Source organism: Bombus pascuorum, chromosome 6 (genome assembly GCF_905332965.1).
Source record: "Bombus pascuorum chromosome 6, iyBomPasc1.1, whole genome shotgun sequence".
Taxonomy (NCBI): Eukaryota; Metazoa; Arthropoda; class Insecta; order Hymenoptera; family Apidae; genus Bombus; species Bombus pascuorum.
Window position 1 is genome coordinate 18,086,695 of NC_083493.1, and position 18,435 is coordinate 18,105,129.

The window sequence follows — 18,435 nt, forward strand, 5'->3', positions numbered from 1 at the left end:
TGGTGGGGCTAGCCACGCACGCGAACACGTAAACTCGCGCAATCCTGCCGCAAATCGATCGACCTCTCACTTGTTTCGGGAGTGTAGTGCGTAGTACACTATGAAAATTGAATCGTAGGACAGGACTTGGATTACGAGAATAGAAAATAATTTCAAAATCGATCGACATGAGGAAGGATTGGGACGCGGTGGCCACGATGGGTTGCTTGAAAGTCCTGCTGATAATGTTCAACTGTTTTATGTGGGTAAGGGGCTGTTTCTTTTCCTGTAATCCACCCTTGACACGTAGACTCGAGAAAATCTTGGAATACCTTTCACCCAACTGTTGCACGATATATCGTCGTTTCGATGTCACAGCGTTATTCGAACCTCTTTCTCCATTCGACTCATCTTTATCCCATTCTTTTATCGTTCGTTATTATTACGTAGAAAGGACGTAGAAGGTAAATTCGAAAGATGATGCATCAGTTTTAAAGTTGTTCGAGTCATCAGGGCACATGGTGATTTTTCTGCGAACAACAACATTTCAAAGAGAGTTTACCGATGTTTCGTGCGGATCTGGCACAATTAGATGAGAAATTATCAATGAACACTGAAAATCGATAGGCAAGGATGCTTTGCGATAGTTTGAAATTGTTCGATAACGACCGAAAGTATCGGAGCTGTTAAAGATAAAATTACGTTTTATTAGCGTAACAGGAAAAGAGTGTATTCAATCAACGGGTCTAGTTACACGATCAAATTGGCATTTCAGTATATAATTTGCTTACTTGGTTAAACTTAATATCGTTGAATATTTGTTATTTAGTTGGATAAATGCGAGATATCATTTGGTTTGTTATCGATGTGTATACGTTATTCGTGCTATCAACATCCTGCTCTTACGTAGATGAACATTATCGTTAAGCTTATCGTAACCTTTTTCCCTGACAAATCGTTAATCGTACAACATCTGTTCGAATTAAGCTAAATTAAACGAAACTCATTATTTTACTAAGAATAACATTTACTACATATATATATATGTAAAAAATAAAATATTTGTACGTTGTACTAGTAATAATTTGGCGTTCCAACAATTAATCACTACAATTGTTACTCTAGAGAAAGATAACAATTTGAATTACAACTCGACTGGACAAGATCCTCTATCTATCGTATAGCACAGGTGCCATCTTTTTCCATTTCGTTTGATGGTACACATAAGTAAAATTTAATAATAATAATAATAATAATAATAATAATAATAATAATAATAAAAAGGTAAAAAGTAAATCATTTGTGTAAATCGCTTAGTTATTTGGCATATTGCTACTTACCACCGCAATATGGATGCGAATTCAACTTTACGATGTAATGGACGTAAGCTCGGAGAGCACCAGGGCAGCTTTATTGGCATTGGCCTGTCTGAGCGGTGTTATAACTTTGGCAGCGGTGTTCGCTTGCTGTTGCACAATTCACGGCCATTCAGCCCTCTTATTCCTGGTAAGCGAATTACACTTGCTATATTTACTTGCTATTTTCCCATTTTCCCCATTTACGGGAAATCTCTGTCACCTTTATCTCCACAAGTTGAACCACTACTTGCTTTTCAAACCGTAAGAATAAATTTCTTGATTTCTACCAAACGCGTATCATCGATTCGATTAGAAAATCCGTTGTCCTTAAATACGTTGACTTGTTAAATCTATAATTAATCATATCATTAGCCTTACAGAATGGAATTTCACTTTACAAGCTATTCACTAAAAGATTTTGTTCGCAGTACGGTGCATTCTTAGCTATTGTTGCATTACTGGTTCTTACGGGTGGTGCATCGATTTATGCTTACCGTGCCACTTTAAATGAAAAATTCGACCACGATCTCAATCAAACAATGTCCGTCTATAAGCACGACGAGATCAAGACCATCCACATCGACACTATGCAGTCTACAGTAAGCGAACGTATATTTACTATTTACAAATGCAAGACAACTACAGAACAAATTATTTCTGTTTAAGTCTTTATTTTATTCGATATTGCTCTCTTACTCTACGTAATTTATATTTATTTCTTTCATTTATTACTTGCATTATATGACATATTATTTTACATAATAGGTATTCTTAGAAAAATACATCGTAGGAAACGGTAATTACCTACTATTTGTGTTGCCAGAGGTGTTTAAGTACACATCTATCTGTGGCATTGATACAACTAACAGAAGAATAGTACGTGCTATTTAGCGATGGTAGCTAGCGTACTTTTCCTTAAGCATTAAAAGCAACGGAGATATTTCGAGTAGTAAAATCCCTTACTAATGTATGAGAAACGTGCGAGCCATACGAAACACCGAGACAGCCGCCAAGAGATCGGTATATTGTATAGGAAAATAAAGAAAATTATGTGTATAAAATAGTGCACTTACTAAGAGACTCGTGTGGGCGGCAACATGGATCGCTAAAGGTACAGCGCTCGTTTTATCCTCGTGCTATTCACAGGTGAACCGAACCGAACCGAAATAAACGGTATTTGGGCAGTGAAAGCCTCGTAGGTGTAAGTTCTTTTAGACGCGACAACGGGAAACAGGATCGGACACCTTCGTTTCTTCAAGAAATCGAACGATGAACACGTTCGTCTGCACCTCGACGATCCATATTGCCGGCTCGACTATAAACAGAGATTCGTTGAATCGTCGCATAAATGGCAGGCTCCGATTTTAGTTGCAGTGCTGCGGTAACAGAGGTTTCGCTGATTGGTCCGACATGTCTCCACCGATGGAAATTCCACTGTCTTGCTGCAAAGTGGCAGAATATGTGTGTAACGTTAATGACGTAAACGATATTTATACCGAGGTAAGAGGAAAACGAAAGCGACATAAGCGAAAGTTGTATAAAGTATAACAAAGATATTTATAGGAAAGATTAGTTGTTCGAAGGAAAAAGTTACGCTAATTCGAATGAAAATTTTCAGGGCTGCTACACTCGTGTGTTACAACTGATAAACTGCAACATCGGCTTGGTCGCTAAAATAGCGATCGGCGTAGCATTCTTTCCGCTTATAGGGGTCTTCTTAGCCTGTTGCTTAGCTAACAAGATTAATAAAACCAAGTACGAGCAGGTTGCTTAGAATTTGCGCCGGTTGCAGAAAAGCTCGTCGTGTCGGTAAGAAAACTGCGCAACGTTCGAAAGTCGTACAATTACAATTTGTAAGAAAATGTCGGAAAGAACGGGACTGTTATTTTTCTTATTACGCTTAACCGGTACAACCAAAGTTTCACTATGAAACGATTAAATTCAATCAGACGAACTCGAATCTCTCTTCCGTCTTTTGCGACAACTTCTTTCGACACGTTCCATCCTACGTACACCGTTCGAGCTTCTCGCTCGCATGTATCTTCCTATTACTTCTTACGCTTATTTGAAAATCTCGGCGATTCGAACGAAAAGTTCAACGTGGATCTGTACACAACGTAAAACTACGTGTCAAAGAGTTACACTCTTTGAACGAATCGAACGAATCTGAATTTAATCATTCCCATTCTTCGGAGAAACGGGCGTCCACATGTTATTATTATCCGTATATGTCGTAAAAACCTTTTAAATATCTTTATCGTCACGTTCGATTCTCATAAAATTCTTGTAAGAAGAATAAATAGTTACTGCGTCCTGTGCGCATAGTTGTACAAGAAAGAAAACACAATCGTAGTTGAAGACGGGAACGAAGAATATCAAATACGATAAAATATGCGCGTTTTCACGAAGAAAGAATTTACATTTCATGAAAAACAGATCCACGATTATCGAGGTTAATTAAAGAAAAAGATACGAGTTCCTCGATGCGTCTAATTAGCGCAAATTTGATTGTTTTCTTTTTTAATTAAGTCGATGAAAATGAACAACTGCGAAATCTACAATTGCGAAATCGACAACTGCGTCCGATCGATGATCCTAATGTTTCGTTATGCAGTTAATCGCATAATTAATCGCCCGTTCAGGCTTGCAACGTTAACAACGCACAGAACAACAAACGTAATTCCATAAAATAAACTGAAATATAATCCGACTTACATATCTTATTAATCGTTTAGATGATTGCGTTGAAACATATTCTATCTAATAAAACAGAGTAGTGGACAATTGCAGCAAAATTTCAAGTAACTTTCCAACAATTTAAAGGTAATTTAAAGGTATTTATATAAGATAAATGAAACTACATACATGCATGTATGAAATATCGTCTAAGTATATATCTTTTCAAGCCTATATTTTATGGATATACCTGCAGAATCTATACTTTTTCCTACTCTTTTATCATTTTAAATATAACTAACCAATTCATTTATCAAATATCTTTAACCTTTAAATTAAGGAAATACAAATATAAATGGCATAAACTAACGTTCGTAACTCGGTACAGTTTAAAGCTCAGAAATTGTCAGAAAATATTTCGGAATATATTTCGTTCGGCGTCGATATTAAACACGTTTGAACAACTAGAACGCGAAGCAACGTCCGTTTGATAAATACAATTACGATCCGGAACATCGATATACCACAATGATCGATCTCGACGAATACGTATAACCAGATATAAGTGGCAAGAGAAAGTTCCGTTAATTACTGTAATACGCGAAAGTCTTCGAGATACGACTTCAAATTCTATTTTTATTATTAAACAACACTCACGTTTACACTAATTTTTACCAACTTTTCTTTAGCTTTATACGTTACTGTGTTCATATTTTTAATAAAACCAAACACACCATTCTCTACTATCAGTTTACCGGTACTATTTTAATAATAGTAATTAGAGATTTAACGTAATTACTTTGTTCTGCTTGCGACAGTTGTTAGCTTGCTCGTTAGTTGCGCGTATCGACTACGTCTAAAACGTTACATCGTTTGGTTAGAATTTCATTATCGATGCTTGATGATTTCCTAAATATGAAAAAGGTAACGCGATTGCCTTGCGATGTACGTGATCTTGTATGTGTGTGTGTGTGTGTGTGTGTATATATATATATATATATATATATATATATATATATATATATATATATATATATATATATATATATATATATATATGCATGTATACGCATATATGTTGATAGATATATATCTTATAGCGAATGTGCTGTCCGAATCGTAAACTGACGGCCACTCCAAATCGCAAACAATATTTTCACGTTAGAGAGGAAACAAACGAACAACTTACTTTTCGATAATTGTGATTTTCCTCATCTTATACCATCTTATAGATATATATATATATATATGTAGGCATGTACTTGTATACGGATAAAAGTATGTTTGAAAAATACTTTTATCGTTTTGTATTTTTTCCGTTATCTTTTATTAAGAATTTTATTTCATTCCGTTCCGATTAATATTTCAGAAAATGGCAGAAAGTTTTTTTTTTTTTTTTTTTTTTTTTTTTTTTTTTTTTTTTTTTTTTTTTTTTGAGATACATCGATCTTTCTTGTTCTTGCGACTTTGCGACATGTGTAATGTATACTTTTATGCGCATACAAGTACATATATAAACTGTTGCAGAGAATTATTACTCTTGAGAGCTACGTTGTACGTCATTTACGTCCATACAATATTTAATGGAGAAATTAAGATCGTTGGACACAATAAACATGTATGAAAAACATTCTGTTTTCTAACATTGCATTTCGTTACATAGATTATAGACTATATTTCTAGATGGTTCCCGGGACACTGCTGTTAAGCGTTAGGCAGGCATCCGTGGAGTTTTAATCGGCAAGTCCGACACTACCCCGTCGCTTCCCAGGAGATCGGTGTGATGTCCATGACGATTTGCCCACGTATATAAAAAGAAAGAAAACGAAAGAAAAAGAAAAAAAGAAGGGAAAGAAAGAGGAAAGAAAAGAAAGAACTATATTTCTAGCTATACATATGCACGTATTCACATTGATCTATATTTCGTCACATAAGAAAATAAGAAGACAAATTTTATCATAAATTTTATCATTTTGCTTTTTTGTTGAAAGGACGCGACTATGTTTTACGTGTTTGAAAAATAGCTTACTATAGTTTTATCTTTACGCCGCTCATATTCGTATTCGTATGTAATTAAACAAAAACGTGGAAAGTATGCTTCTAATTTTGTAGAATCTTCGAGCTCAAAATGTCGCTTGAAAATAGAAAACAAAGAGCAATTTGGAAAACGCTATCGCGCTATGAGCGTAAAAGATTATCACGCTCGATTGTATTATTAATCATTAAAATAGATTATTCAAGTTAAAGTATATGCATCGTATCTTTAAGAAAAATTATAGCTTAATTATCAAAGACTTTATTCCAATGTTCTTACGTAGAGAGAACAGCATTGCAATGCTGCATCGTTTACGCGTAATGCGCGTAAAACTCTGCCGTATAGAGAAACAAGCCCGCACAAAATTCAACTGTACCTAAGAGGTTAAGAACACTAATGCCTAAGAAGAAGAAAAAATAAGAAGAAAGTAAAAACAAGTGCTTTCCTATCTTACTTCGTATAATCGCGAATCGTGAAAATTTATTTTTGCCAAAAACTGCAATTTCAAACTTTCGATAAGAACCGGTTAAGACGATAAAAGTTAAGACGCGTAAAGTTAAGACGATAAAAACTCACGCGTTAAATAATACCGACAACTAATAAAATTGGGAACACAGGATCGCAGCCTTGTCAATAAAACAAGTCGCTTTACCTATTCTACCTTATCCATAGGACGTGGTCGCGCCGATGCTACCGACCGATATCTTACGACTACAATACGAATATGTCTAATAATTGTTCGTCCTAACGTACAATTAAACGCTTTTAATATCGTTTAATATCGTTTAATATCGTTTAATATCGCGAGATAAACTTCAAGAAATGCAATGACAACTTTTTAAGCTTTTAAGTAATTGAGAAAGATATTTTACTCGGAAAGAGCTACAAGATAAAAAGCTATGTCGTCTTCGCTCATACAGAAATCAATGAAACTATTTAACGAAGCTAACTACGATCGTGATTAAATATTCAAATATTCACATTTTATTCATACGCGTGTTTATATCCGTATGAATATATTTGTCTTCATTCGTGATCATCCGTTATTAATTAATCAATTATTAACATTACACAGCATTATTCATGCTGATAAAAATCGCCATGTGCAAGAAGATCTATCCTGAACTAGTAAGTAAAACACACAGAAAGAAAATATGTACTACCACCCACGGGTATAATAAATAACCGCGGTCGCTTTGTTCGTAAAAAATTCTACGCGATACAACCAGTCGCCCAACCAGTGTCGATTTGGATCTTTCGTCCTACGACATGATTGAGCGACTGGAGGGACAAAAAAAGCATGCGACTCACAGTTACACACGAAGAACGATGTCGACGATGTTGACGTGCTTCGGAAGAAACAAACCATCACGAAGGCTGTCATGCTGGAAGAATTATCAAACCTTACGGTAAAAGGTAAACAGGTTGTGTAATATCTGTAACAAAAGATGCAACAGTATATATACAGTTTATTGTTGAAGACAATATTTCATAGTTTATAATTATTACGTAACAGGCAAATATAATAAATACAATAATACGTCGCGAACAACGGAAATTGACAGTCGCGGCAAGTCGTAAACAAGTTGATCGTATATAATCAACAAATTTCCGAATATTATAAAATATGTATCTCTACGTTGAACATTAACGAATACTCTGGACGCAATTAGAACTGATTTTACTGTGATTATATGCCGAATTAATTATTATCCATTTACCACAGATAGTACGCTATATTATATCAAGAATACAAAAACATAAATATTAAAATCATAACAAGAATACAAAAGAAAATGTAGTATTTTCTACTATTGTCTGTGATAAATATGTATATGAATATTTCATAATACGATCGATTTCTAACAATTATCTGTCAAATCGAATGTCCGCCATTATAGGTTCAAATGCTTCGCGTATTATATGACTTCGTTCTAATAAAACATGGCGCGCTTCCACTGACAGTTAAACAAAGCTGCGCAATACGAAAAAAACGCGATGCGCAGAGCCTGTTCAAACCTGTCTGTGGTAACGTACTTTCTCGAATGTAGTCAAATCTATCGTAAAAGGTCGAAATAACAATTTGTCATAGTCGATTTACGAGTAACGAAGCAAAATGAAAATGTAATTTGAATTTCTTACTCAAATGAAACAAAAGCCAGAGAATCTATGTCAAATTAATGTTAAACAATTTATTCAATTTCTTCGAAATAAGAAAATGAATTTCTCTAATCTTGTCTTTTTCATCTTGGTATTAATAAACCGTGAATTTAGAACTTGTTAGATTACGAAATATGAGTATTTTCGAATATGAGAAACAAAGTCGATTGGATATTAAATAAATGTTACCAATTATTCAATTAAGTAGAGAAAACAAACGTATGCATACGTTTGCCTTCCTTAGAACAGATGAAATATTACCACGTTTCGTCCAACAGTTATCACATTTATCATCGATCGCTGCGATGGCGTCGTCTTGACTTTCATGACTTTCATCTCGTCCTTTCGAATTTCGCAACATCCCACTATTAATGCTCCGATGCTTCCAAGTTTCCCTCACAACCAAGCAATAATCTGCACAAAAGAGGAAATATTAAAATAGAATGAAACAATCGAGGTTAAATTACATCGTGAAAACTTGATATTCGAGCTACCGGTACATGACGAAAAAAAAAAGAAAAGAAAAAAGAAAAAGGGAAAGGGAAAAGAAAGGCGATCGAAGAAAAAAAAGATAATCAAATACTAGACTACGAGGAATCTTAGTAAATTATTGAATAACAATGTACCTTAGTTAAACGAAGTTTACAGTAGCGTGTGCTTCGGCGGTGGAAGGACGATTATGAAAGCATTTGCTACGCAATAAAATAATCAACACCTGTCGCAGAGTGACGCTAAAACACATCTAATCGCTTCCACTTTCGACACTAGACTGACCCTTCGCCTGCACCATTGTTTACTTAGGTAATTTCAGTCGGTAAGGAGTGGGGAGGGGAGGCTCTCCGGCAGGTCGAACGTATATTATACATATACTTAGGCGACAAGAGCCGTTATATTCTTGGAAAGGATATATTTCCGATAGCGAGGGTATTATGTTTCAAATAAAGAAATAATACGTTAAACTGATTGCGAAACGCGAAGATGCGCGTAGAAAGTAAACGCGTAAGTAAAATAAGCGTGAGCTAATATAATCCACATGAACGATATTTATGAATTCGAAACCTGCGATTAGAAATCTGCGTTTAGAAATTTAGTGTGCGTGTCATAATGTAATTTGATTAAATACAATTTGTTAAAAAATGGAAAAGGTAATAAACGGATAATAAATAAAATGGACAGAGATTGTCGATCAGGTAAGCGCTCTAATTGTAATAGTCCTTGCCCACTCTGTTCGCATTTTACAACTATGCTAGTTAATTTTGTAATCTATTTGATACAACGTTTGAGTAGCAAATAAATTCCTGTCACAATTTCTGATACTTCGTGGTTTATACAAATTGCAACCAATACTTTCGGAAGTTCATATACACATACGGAAATAGGCAATTGTTACCAAGTTCACAGTCGATGACTTTCCTATTATAAATAATAAATAATAAATTTCCTATTATAAATATAATAAGTAGATATACTTAGAATTCATTAATTCTTATGGTTTTTAGAGTTCAGAACTGTATTCATATTCCCATAATGTTAATTTCCATAGTAATAGTAATTCCATAGTAAGCATACGTTAGTCTACAACTAATCTATTTACTTGTTTAACGTTATAGACTATAGACTGTAGACAATGTGAAATGTAATATAGGATGCGTGTTCTCTCCCCTGTGATGTACATATGTATATCTATACCTGCATTTTCAACCTTCAAGTTAATTGTAGATGTTTTGCAGCTGTATTGGCAGTAAGACGCTTCGATCACTGCGATTGGTCCATTTGAGGAATAAAGTTCCACCACACGAGTGTATCAACGAATTCTCTGTATGGTTGTGTGAGTAAACAGAAGGAAGAAGGGAACAAGGGAGAAAGCTTAGGAGGATCAGTTAGTTCTCGACAGTCCGCTTATTTAAATCGATTTTTCGTTGTGCATAAATTTGTGATAAAAGTTCTTTATTTCGCTTCATAATGGATATAACTAAGAAAACGCGGGAAAATGGTGTAGAAGAGCGACAGTTGACGATCAGGTTGTTGGAAATGTTGCAAAAGACGAAACACGAATTGATGCAAAAAAATGGACAACGTCGTTCAACTGCTCGAGAAATCTGATTCGTGGTGAAAAGCAACGCGTGAAAGATGCTGAAATTGTTTCTTGGCCGTCTTCCACGAGATTGTTACGAAGTGGAATTAATGCCGATGCTCGAAACAGTCGGTCGTTTGATCGGATCGCGATTGATTTTCTGGAACAACTCGTGCATATGCATTCGTCCCGTTCAATGATTCAAAAGTGGCGCGAGAAGCGGTTACGAAATCGGACATGAACATCGTATCGTTCAGTCGGATGATAATCGTCGACTTTTCTTCGATGGTGCACCCAAGAACAAATGAGAGGAAGAATTCTTGTAAAAGTTATACAAGATCCTGATATCTGTCTGTGTCCAAGTGTACATGACAAAACGTTGAATCGTGGATTCATTTCGACGAGTTGAAAGATCATAGAGCAGCCACGATGGCAAGACGAAAGTTTAAGAATTTCGTGGACACGAACGCCAACGATGCACTCGATATAATCTCGATGCATACAACCGCTTTACAAAACTTCGTTAAAGAAAAGTTTAGCGTTACTTGTTACTTTAACCATTTACGCGCAGCGAATTTTTCACTTTTATGTGTAAAGTAAGTGTATATCATTATATTTATTTATATTTGTTTCTATCTCCCGAACATATTTTTTTCAGTTTCTGATTATCTATCGAAACACTGTTTCTTGCATTTTCTTAGATAACTATTGTTAGACAAGCCCATATTCTGTCCGAATATTACGGAGAATCAATCCAACGAATCCAATGCCAACGAAGCAAAACGCTACTGTTGCTGCATGGACAAAGACGTATCAACTGATAGCTTCTACGTTCCAGGATTTCGGTGAGTATACCAAATGGGAATATTTTCTAGAAATAACAGATATGTCCAAGCTAATTTTTGCGTAATTCAACGCACGATACGTTCTCCGCAAATGTAATTGATACGATTCCTATAATGCTTTATCTGGAAGTCTCCGTTCTTCTCGAAGTTTCGAACGTATGAAAATTTATTTCTGTGTTTCTTCGTTTCGTAACTAGACTTCGAAACAAATAATTAACGATAATCTAACGAATTTTTTAAAAGCTTGTAAAAAGTTAGCGAAAGAGAGACGGTGGTTGGTATATAGCTACGGTTTATGAATATATTTTTGCCTGTTCTCAAACAGTGCTATCGGAAAACGTATGGAACTAACGTATGGAAGAAAAGCCAGACAGTAATCCTGTGGTTGGGTTGCCAGTCAGCTGGAATAGGGAAATAGATTATAATTAAACAAATTACTTTCGTTGCAATAACTAAATTTCAAGCAAATGTTAAAAATGCGTTTGTACAAAAAGGTTGATCAGAGTATATTTATAGTTTCATTGAATTATAAATATAGCGCATATTTTTAACGATCGTTTAAAACACAATGAAATGTTTTTGCTCCTGTTTTAAACAATAAAAAAAAAATGAAATAAAAGTTTCAGTCGTAACATCTACTACAAACGGAGTTTGTACAATTAAAAAAAAAAATTAAAATAGGTTCTTGTCTATGCTACTGTGCAACCGAACAGGGCAGATGCCTAATTTTATAGGTTCTTGTATACGCTAGCTTTGGTTAACCTCAGCACTTGACCGCATGGTGCAGCACTCACAGTATCGTGAAACAGCTAGAACTCTACATGCGTGTAATAGTCATAGTAACAACAACAACAACAATTAGTAATACCAATAACAACAACAACAATAGTAATAGTAACGCCGCACCGAGTCGACAGTTCTTCAATTTCGATACGTGTACCGAACGAAGCACTTTTTATTGCGACTTTTGTCGCATTTCTCTCTCGTTTTAACCGTGTATCGTAGCACGATTATCAGATTCGCGTAACAGAAATATCGTGATTTTTGTCTACTGCCGATCAACGCGGTAATCAGTCATACTCTTTTTGAGGGGGGAGCGGGAAGCTAAACAGGCAGGATGCATCTTGTGGATTAATATTTGTTAAGGTTATTCGGTGTATGTGGAATTAAAGAAACGCGTGGGTAAATTGTAAGGTATTGTAAGTATATATATCGTGAATATCAAAGTTCAAAGTGTGGAATACAATGTAAGCCGATCCAGATCCTCACGCTAGCAACGTTACCCTGAGACCAAAAGAACCGCCGAAACCAACGTCGCTCGTGTACCGCTTATGGTCTGTCATCGACGCATTCTTTCGTCTACGCGCTATCGATGACCTCAGCGCTTGAGAAACCGAAGACCAGATGTAGAGTTTTCTTAGAAGTGGCGATCACTTCAACAATATTAAAAGAAACGCACGTAATATCGGCGATTCGAAATTTGAGAAAAGATAGATTCTCGAAGCCACAGGCTTCTATACGTACATATAGAAGCGGAGTTGCATTCGATCACGTTTTTTGTAGAAACTTCAATTTTTCAAAGTTACGCGTAAAGAGAAACAAAGGTTCGATGTATACGCGAAGTGACAACGTTGCAACTTTGTAGCCAAATACAGAAATCTCGATGTTAGACGAACGCGCAAGCCTTTAGAAAAAAATAAGAAAAGTCTATCGATCGCGTGAACGCGCCAACGGGCAAAATTTATTTAAACCTTGGATGTTTTATCAAACCACGAATACTGCCAAAAACGAAGGGCACGCTATACTGCTTCCTCCACGAGGGAAAACACGTTGTTAAAGAAACGATGTACATGGCAACAAATAAACGTGCGGAAAACACACCGAGGTGCATCGCAAGCTCTTTTGATGGATTGCCACGCAAGATTGATCTATTCCATCTACGGAAGGTCCGACAAAATAAATGGAAAAGAAGTTGGAAGATTTAAATGAAAAACTTTCGAGGTAGCAACAAAATCGATTCGTCAGGCAGTTTCTATTTAGTGGTAGAAATCATTTCGGACACCTAACCTAATTTTTAAGATTCGAGCAACTTTAAGGAAAAGCGATACAAATGAGAAAATAAAATTACATTGTGTAAAATTAGAATTAAAGTTTGTTCGTTTTCGGATGTTAGCGTTGATACAAGTTGAAATTTTTGGAGATTGAAATTGGCAAGAGTAACAGGAAAGAATAGTAATGAAATTAACAATAAAATTGTCTCGTAATCATCCTTCCGAAGAGATAATATAATACATTACGCATATTTGTATTAAAATATTTATAGGTATGCACGTAATCAACGAGTGCTTAAAAATCCGTAATACGGATGTAACGTATCGCGCTTTTATCTCGTTTGTGGAAAAAAATACATTTGTCCCATTTTGTAAACATTATCTCTTATTTATAAGGGAAATCTGACCCACCGTTTCGTCCTTTTTCGTCATTCACGTTCTATAAAGTATGAAAGTTCGCAAGTCGAAAATTATGTATACTACGTTGAGAAAAAGATAAGTTTGAAAGTGCTGTCGATAGTCAGGGGTAAACGAAGGAGAAAGAGGGTACTGTATGGCTGCATGGTCTTTTGATGGATCGTCTGGTGCGATTTGCGATCCAGTCGATCGGACCAAGAGCGGAAAGGGCCGCCAAGGCTAAGTGTAAGAGAGGAGGATGGCTGAAGGAAGATGATAGAAGGAGGAGAGGGCGTACACTTTGAAATGAACGTCTGTCTTCGGGAGTTGGGTGGGGGAGGGGGGTTACAGGTGGTTGTTCCTGGAAGAAAGAAAGAAAGAGAGAGAGAGAGAGAGAGAGAGAGAGAGAGAGAGAGAGAGAGAGAGAGAGAAACGCGTCGAAGAAGGTGACTGAATGAAAATGGTGCGACGGAAAAAGCGGCTGGAGAAAACCGCGCACAAAGTGCACGCAATTTCATTACCGACAGAGCTTCGTCGAACCTAACTCGAACAACGAGGTACAAAATGCACGCGTCAACTGGTGGAACGTCGTTTTATCCCTTTCACCGTTTATATCGCAAGCGAACGCTCGATATCGTTGTTCCACGGATGAATTTTCTCTCATACAAAACGAAAAGTAAATTACCGTGTAACGTGCAATGGACATGGAGTAGCGCGATACCAAGTATCTCTCGAACTACTGATCGCGGAACGATTCTCGAACAATCATCGGCCGATATTCGTGTCAAGCGTCGTGCGCTAAACAACAGTCGCGCAGAGTCTCCTCGGATCAATCGGACGATCAACGACTTATCAACGAGACCGCGCAGAGTGGATCGTTACGGACAAGACGATTCGAACGAACGACAAATTATCGATCGTTTATTAGATTCGATCGACAATTATTAACGCGAATCAACGTTCGATATTGAAATTTTGAAATTGCCTGTCGCAAGTAAACTCGACGGATATAAAACACGCGTTAGATGATGCTGAAAATTGTAAAACGAAGAGGGTTCGTCGTGGTCGTTGAGGATACTAGGAGCAACCTCTTTCGACGATTATAAGAATTGATGGAGGACAGGTTAGGGCAGAGGAAGAAGGGGGATAGGGATGCAAAAAGGAAAAATATCTGTTGCCGGTTGTAACGAAGACACGGGGAATCGTTAGGATACGGACGAGCCGGTACGGTCGAACGGAATTAAAATCATCGCGGTCCAAACGACGGGCCAAACGATGTAAACCGCGCTAGCACGAGGATCCCGAGGATGCGAGAATTTAACCGCGCGCGCCACCCCGTAGATGAGAGCAGCGTTCGATGGTAGGATGCAGAATGGGTGGGTAGAAGGGGATGAGGCGAGGTTTTGCAAGCTCGTGGCGCCACTTGCGTGGCCTCCCCAACGTTTGAAAGGGGTGAAGGGTCGTGGGGGCGGAGGGTTGGTTGCAAGCCTCGATTCTAGGCTTCAGTCAGTCGTGCGAGGAGCGGGACTCGCTAGGGTGGAAGGCTCGTTGCGACCGTTCTGGTCACCCTTGCCTCGGGACAGACTCCACCTGTTTATCGTTCCGTCGCGTAAACCAACGATAGACGCACCGTGTGAGACGCGAAACGCGGGCAGAAATGTCGCCGACGTCGATCAAGAGAAAGAATCGCGGGCCGATCGAACGATACACGAGATAATCGTCGTTGAAAAGGGGTGGATGGAGTGCCGGCAGCCTAACCAGTGATTTCGGCGTGATAAGCAGCTTAATTGATCAGGTGCGATATATATCGAGAGCACTTAACTGCGATATGCGCTCTCTTCCCTCCTCCTCCCTCCCTCCCTATCATCCTCTCTCCCTCTCTCTCTCTTTCTCCCCTCCCCCATCTCCACCCTCCTCTCTCTCTCTCTCTCTCTCTCTCTCTCTCTCTCTCTCTCTCTCTCTCTCTGTGCTACACGTAATACACGTTATACCAACTAGCACGAATCTTTCTCTCCGTATCTGTCTGTCTCTCGTTGTTTCTCGTTCACGTTGATCTCGCTCGCTTCCTCTTTTCGTATCAGTAGTGGCCTCTTTCTGTGTCTTCCTGCAACAATTTTTGTCTCCCTTTCCCCGCATCTTCGTCCTTCTCGTTTTATCCGTCGTTCGATCTTCTTCTCTGTCCGTCCTAGCTATCTTGCCCTCTCTGTTCACGCGCCTCACCCTATTCTCTGACCTTCTCCGTGTTCCGGCCACTCGGCTGATTAACCGTGAAACAGGGTGATTAGGAACGCGACGGCACGCGCACATACGTAAACGCGCATACATCGTAACGGATGATAGCGGATGGAAGACTGGGTGCAACGTGACCTCGTGGCGAGTGTTCTTCTTTTCGTGCGCGAGTCGGTCGGTAAGAGCGCCCGACCAGCTTTGCCAGGCCGTTCTTCTCTCTCTTTTCCTCTTCTTTTTCTCTTTTTTCTTGTTTTTTTTTTTTTTTTCGTCAACAGGACGACAGCTCTCTATCTATACGGCTCGCTACTTCCATCGAGCGATCAAGCTCCTTCCCTTCTTTCTTACGTTCTGAACGCGATACCCGCACTCTCGTGAATACGTTCGACCAGCAAGTTGTACTTTCCGCGTCTTCCAGCGAAACGTTTTTTCAACCGAAACTCGACTCTCTGGAAACTCGTCGTTCGTTTTAGTGCACCTGTTTTAAAACCTGTTGTCGTGGACACGTTGTCTGCGAGCGAATGTCTGTGAACAGTTGCTGGTGCATTTGGGAAAATCGGACAAAGTTCGACGTTCGCCTTGAAAGTTTCACGAAAAACACGATTCGACCACGAGAATTATACGAGAGAATCTAAATTCGTACGAAAGTCGAGGGATTTGCCTTGATCGAAGATCATCGAGGGAAAAAATTGTTCCCAGTCATGCAAGAATCGAATAAAACTGTTTCCTAGGTTAAATCGCTTAAAGGCCATCGCGTACGTAACAAAAAGCTAAAAGTGAAGTTCAAGGTAAACAAGGTTAATAAGGTTAACGTACGTATTCGTTCGGTACTCGAGGATAACGATACGCTTTGACACGGAAAATGTCTTCTGCCTTCGAGTATTCTTGCTTCTTACTTGTAAACTTTGTTAGACAGGTAGGGATGAAAAGTTGACGTTGCATAAAAAATCATCGAAATCGTTGTCATCAAGAACAGGAGTTTGCTTACTTGGAGAAAATGTGTCTTACGAGAAAAAAAAAAAAAAAAAAAAAAAAAAAAATACGTAAAATTTGCGTTAATCGTTTTCGTTTCGTAAGATATAACTTGAAAGTCCGTGGAAAAATTAATCAACGGAAACAAAATAAACAGATGAAGAGGAATTAAATAAAAAAAAAAAATAAATAAATAAATAGTAATTTCCGATACTTAACAGAAATAGCGGTCGTAAATAAACGTAGAATCAGAATCTGCTTACGAGTGGGTGAAACAAACTAAAATAAGGCAAACGTTGGATAAAATTATTTTTCCTTTGGTAGGACGCGTTCCTAATCAACCCTACTCCGGATTTCTTCCATCTCGTAGTTTCGTTTCCATCTCCTTCGTCCACCGTCCGAAATCCCTTCTATCTCGATCGACGAACTTGGTAAACGAGATCCGAAAGCTCAGCACACGTCTTGCGGAATAGCGGAGTTTATGGTCTAGTCGGAGCGAGTAGGATCGATATTTAAGGAAAAAAGCAGCATACGCGTGAATTCCTGAATTTAAGGCCAGCACAAGCGCAGATATATCGTTCTTTCCCTTTTTCTTTCCTCTTTTCTTTTTATTCCCTTTTTATTTCCTCTTCCTTTCCCCTTTTATTTTCACTACAATGCAGTAAAGGTATCCTTTATCCTCAAATTAAATTCTTTAAATATTCACAGCGTCCGTATTCACAAAGATCGATTTCAAACATTTTTCTCATATTTTATTCATCGAGACATTCTCGGCCACGTAAAACCGTCGAGATTAGCCAATTACCGCACTTTTGCCATCTTTCGTCGGAAAATTCAAACATTTGATCCAAAAATCTACCTACCTTGGAACGCAAGTTTGACGCAAATAGACTAATAAGATCCACAGATTTCGTATACATGAAATTCTTACGTTAAAAGGTGAAATTTTCCCTCGAACGTTTACGTAGACTTAGGTCGAAGATACGCACGAAAGCGACGAGCATTTTGTTGGAATTGTAATTTTCCAAACAGATTGAGAAAAAGAAACACCAATCGTAGAGATATTTCTATACTATGATCGTAATTCAACCGATTAATCGTTCGTATCGTATTTTACGTAATGCAAAACATTACTACCTGCAGCGACTCAATTGCTCACTTACCTTTTCGTCTGGATCGTCTGGATCGTCTTAACATTTTTCCATCCTTGAATCACCATCGAATCGAATCAGCATCGAATCGAATCAACATCGAATTGAATCAACATCGAATCGAATCAACATCGAATCGAATCAACATCGAATCGAATCAACATCGAATTGAATCAACATCGAATCGAATCAACATCGAATCGAATCAACATCGAATCGAATCAACATCGAATCGAATCAACAGGCCAAGCTCGACGGTTACGAATAGACGGAGTTAAAGCTCGATCTAAACGCGAAACCGGCGATACGCGCGTATTTCAAGCGCACCGATTAAATTTCAAACTCGATCGGGTGTGGCGTAAAACATCGATTCGTGATTTGAAAAGCATTTTTTTGTTTTCGCCTGTCCGCCTCGTGTACGCTCGTCCGATGGATCGACCGAACGTTCGAGCTCGAGGGTCGTTCGAACTCGATATCTCGTCAGCACGAGTACATCGCTGTCGATGTGCTAA

General features: G+C 37.9%; 3 protein-coding genes across 4 annotated transcripts in view; 2 read left to right on the top strand and 1 right to left on the bottom strand.

Annotated features, from left to right (window-relative positions):
* LOC132907961 (radial spoke head 10 homolog B-like) overlaps positions 1-7,547 on the bottom strand; it is a 29,814-nt gene extending 22,267 nt beyond the window's left edge. The window contains exon 1 of one of the 2 annotated variants that reach the window (XM_060961418.1): positions 7,360-7,547. The gene's annotated coding sequence lies outside the window, so the exon portion shown is untranslated. The remainder of the gene's footprint in view (positions 1-7,359) is intronic. The other variant, XM_060961419.1, reaches the window with a different exon arrangement.
* Positions 30-5,559, top strand: LOC132907966 (tetraspanin-7-like). The gene is made up of 5 exons (XM_060961423.1): positions 30-245; positions 1,297-1,485; positions 1,766-1,936; positions 2,706-2,837; positions 2,956-5,559. Exons 1-5 carry the CDS (start codon positions 168-170, stop codon positions 3,109-3,111), a joined length of 726 nt encoding a protein of 241 aa, XP_060817406.1. The 5' UTR covers positions 30-167; the 3' UTR covers positions 3,112-5,559.
* A 7,516-nt stretch (positions 7,548-15,063) lies between the features above and the next one.
* LOC132908158 (uncharacterized) overlaps positions 15,064-18,435 on the top strand; it is a 58,990-nt gene continuing 55,618 nt past the window's right edge. The window contains exon 1 of the mRNA XM_060961866.1: positions 15,064-15,369. The gene's annotated coding sequence lies outside the window, so the exon portion shown is untranslated. The remainder of the gene's footprint in view (positions 15,370-18,435) is intronic.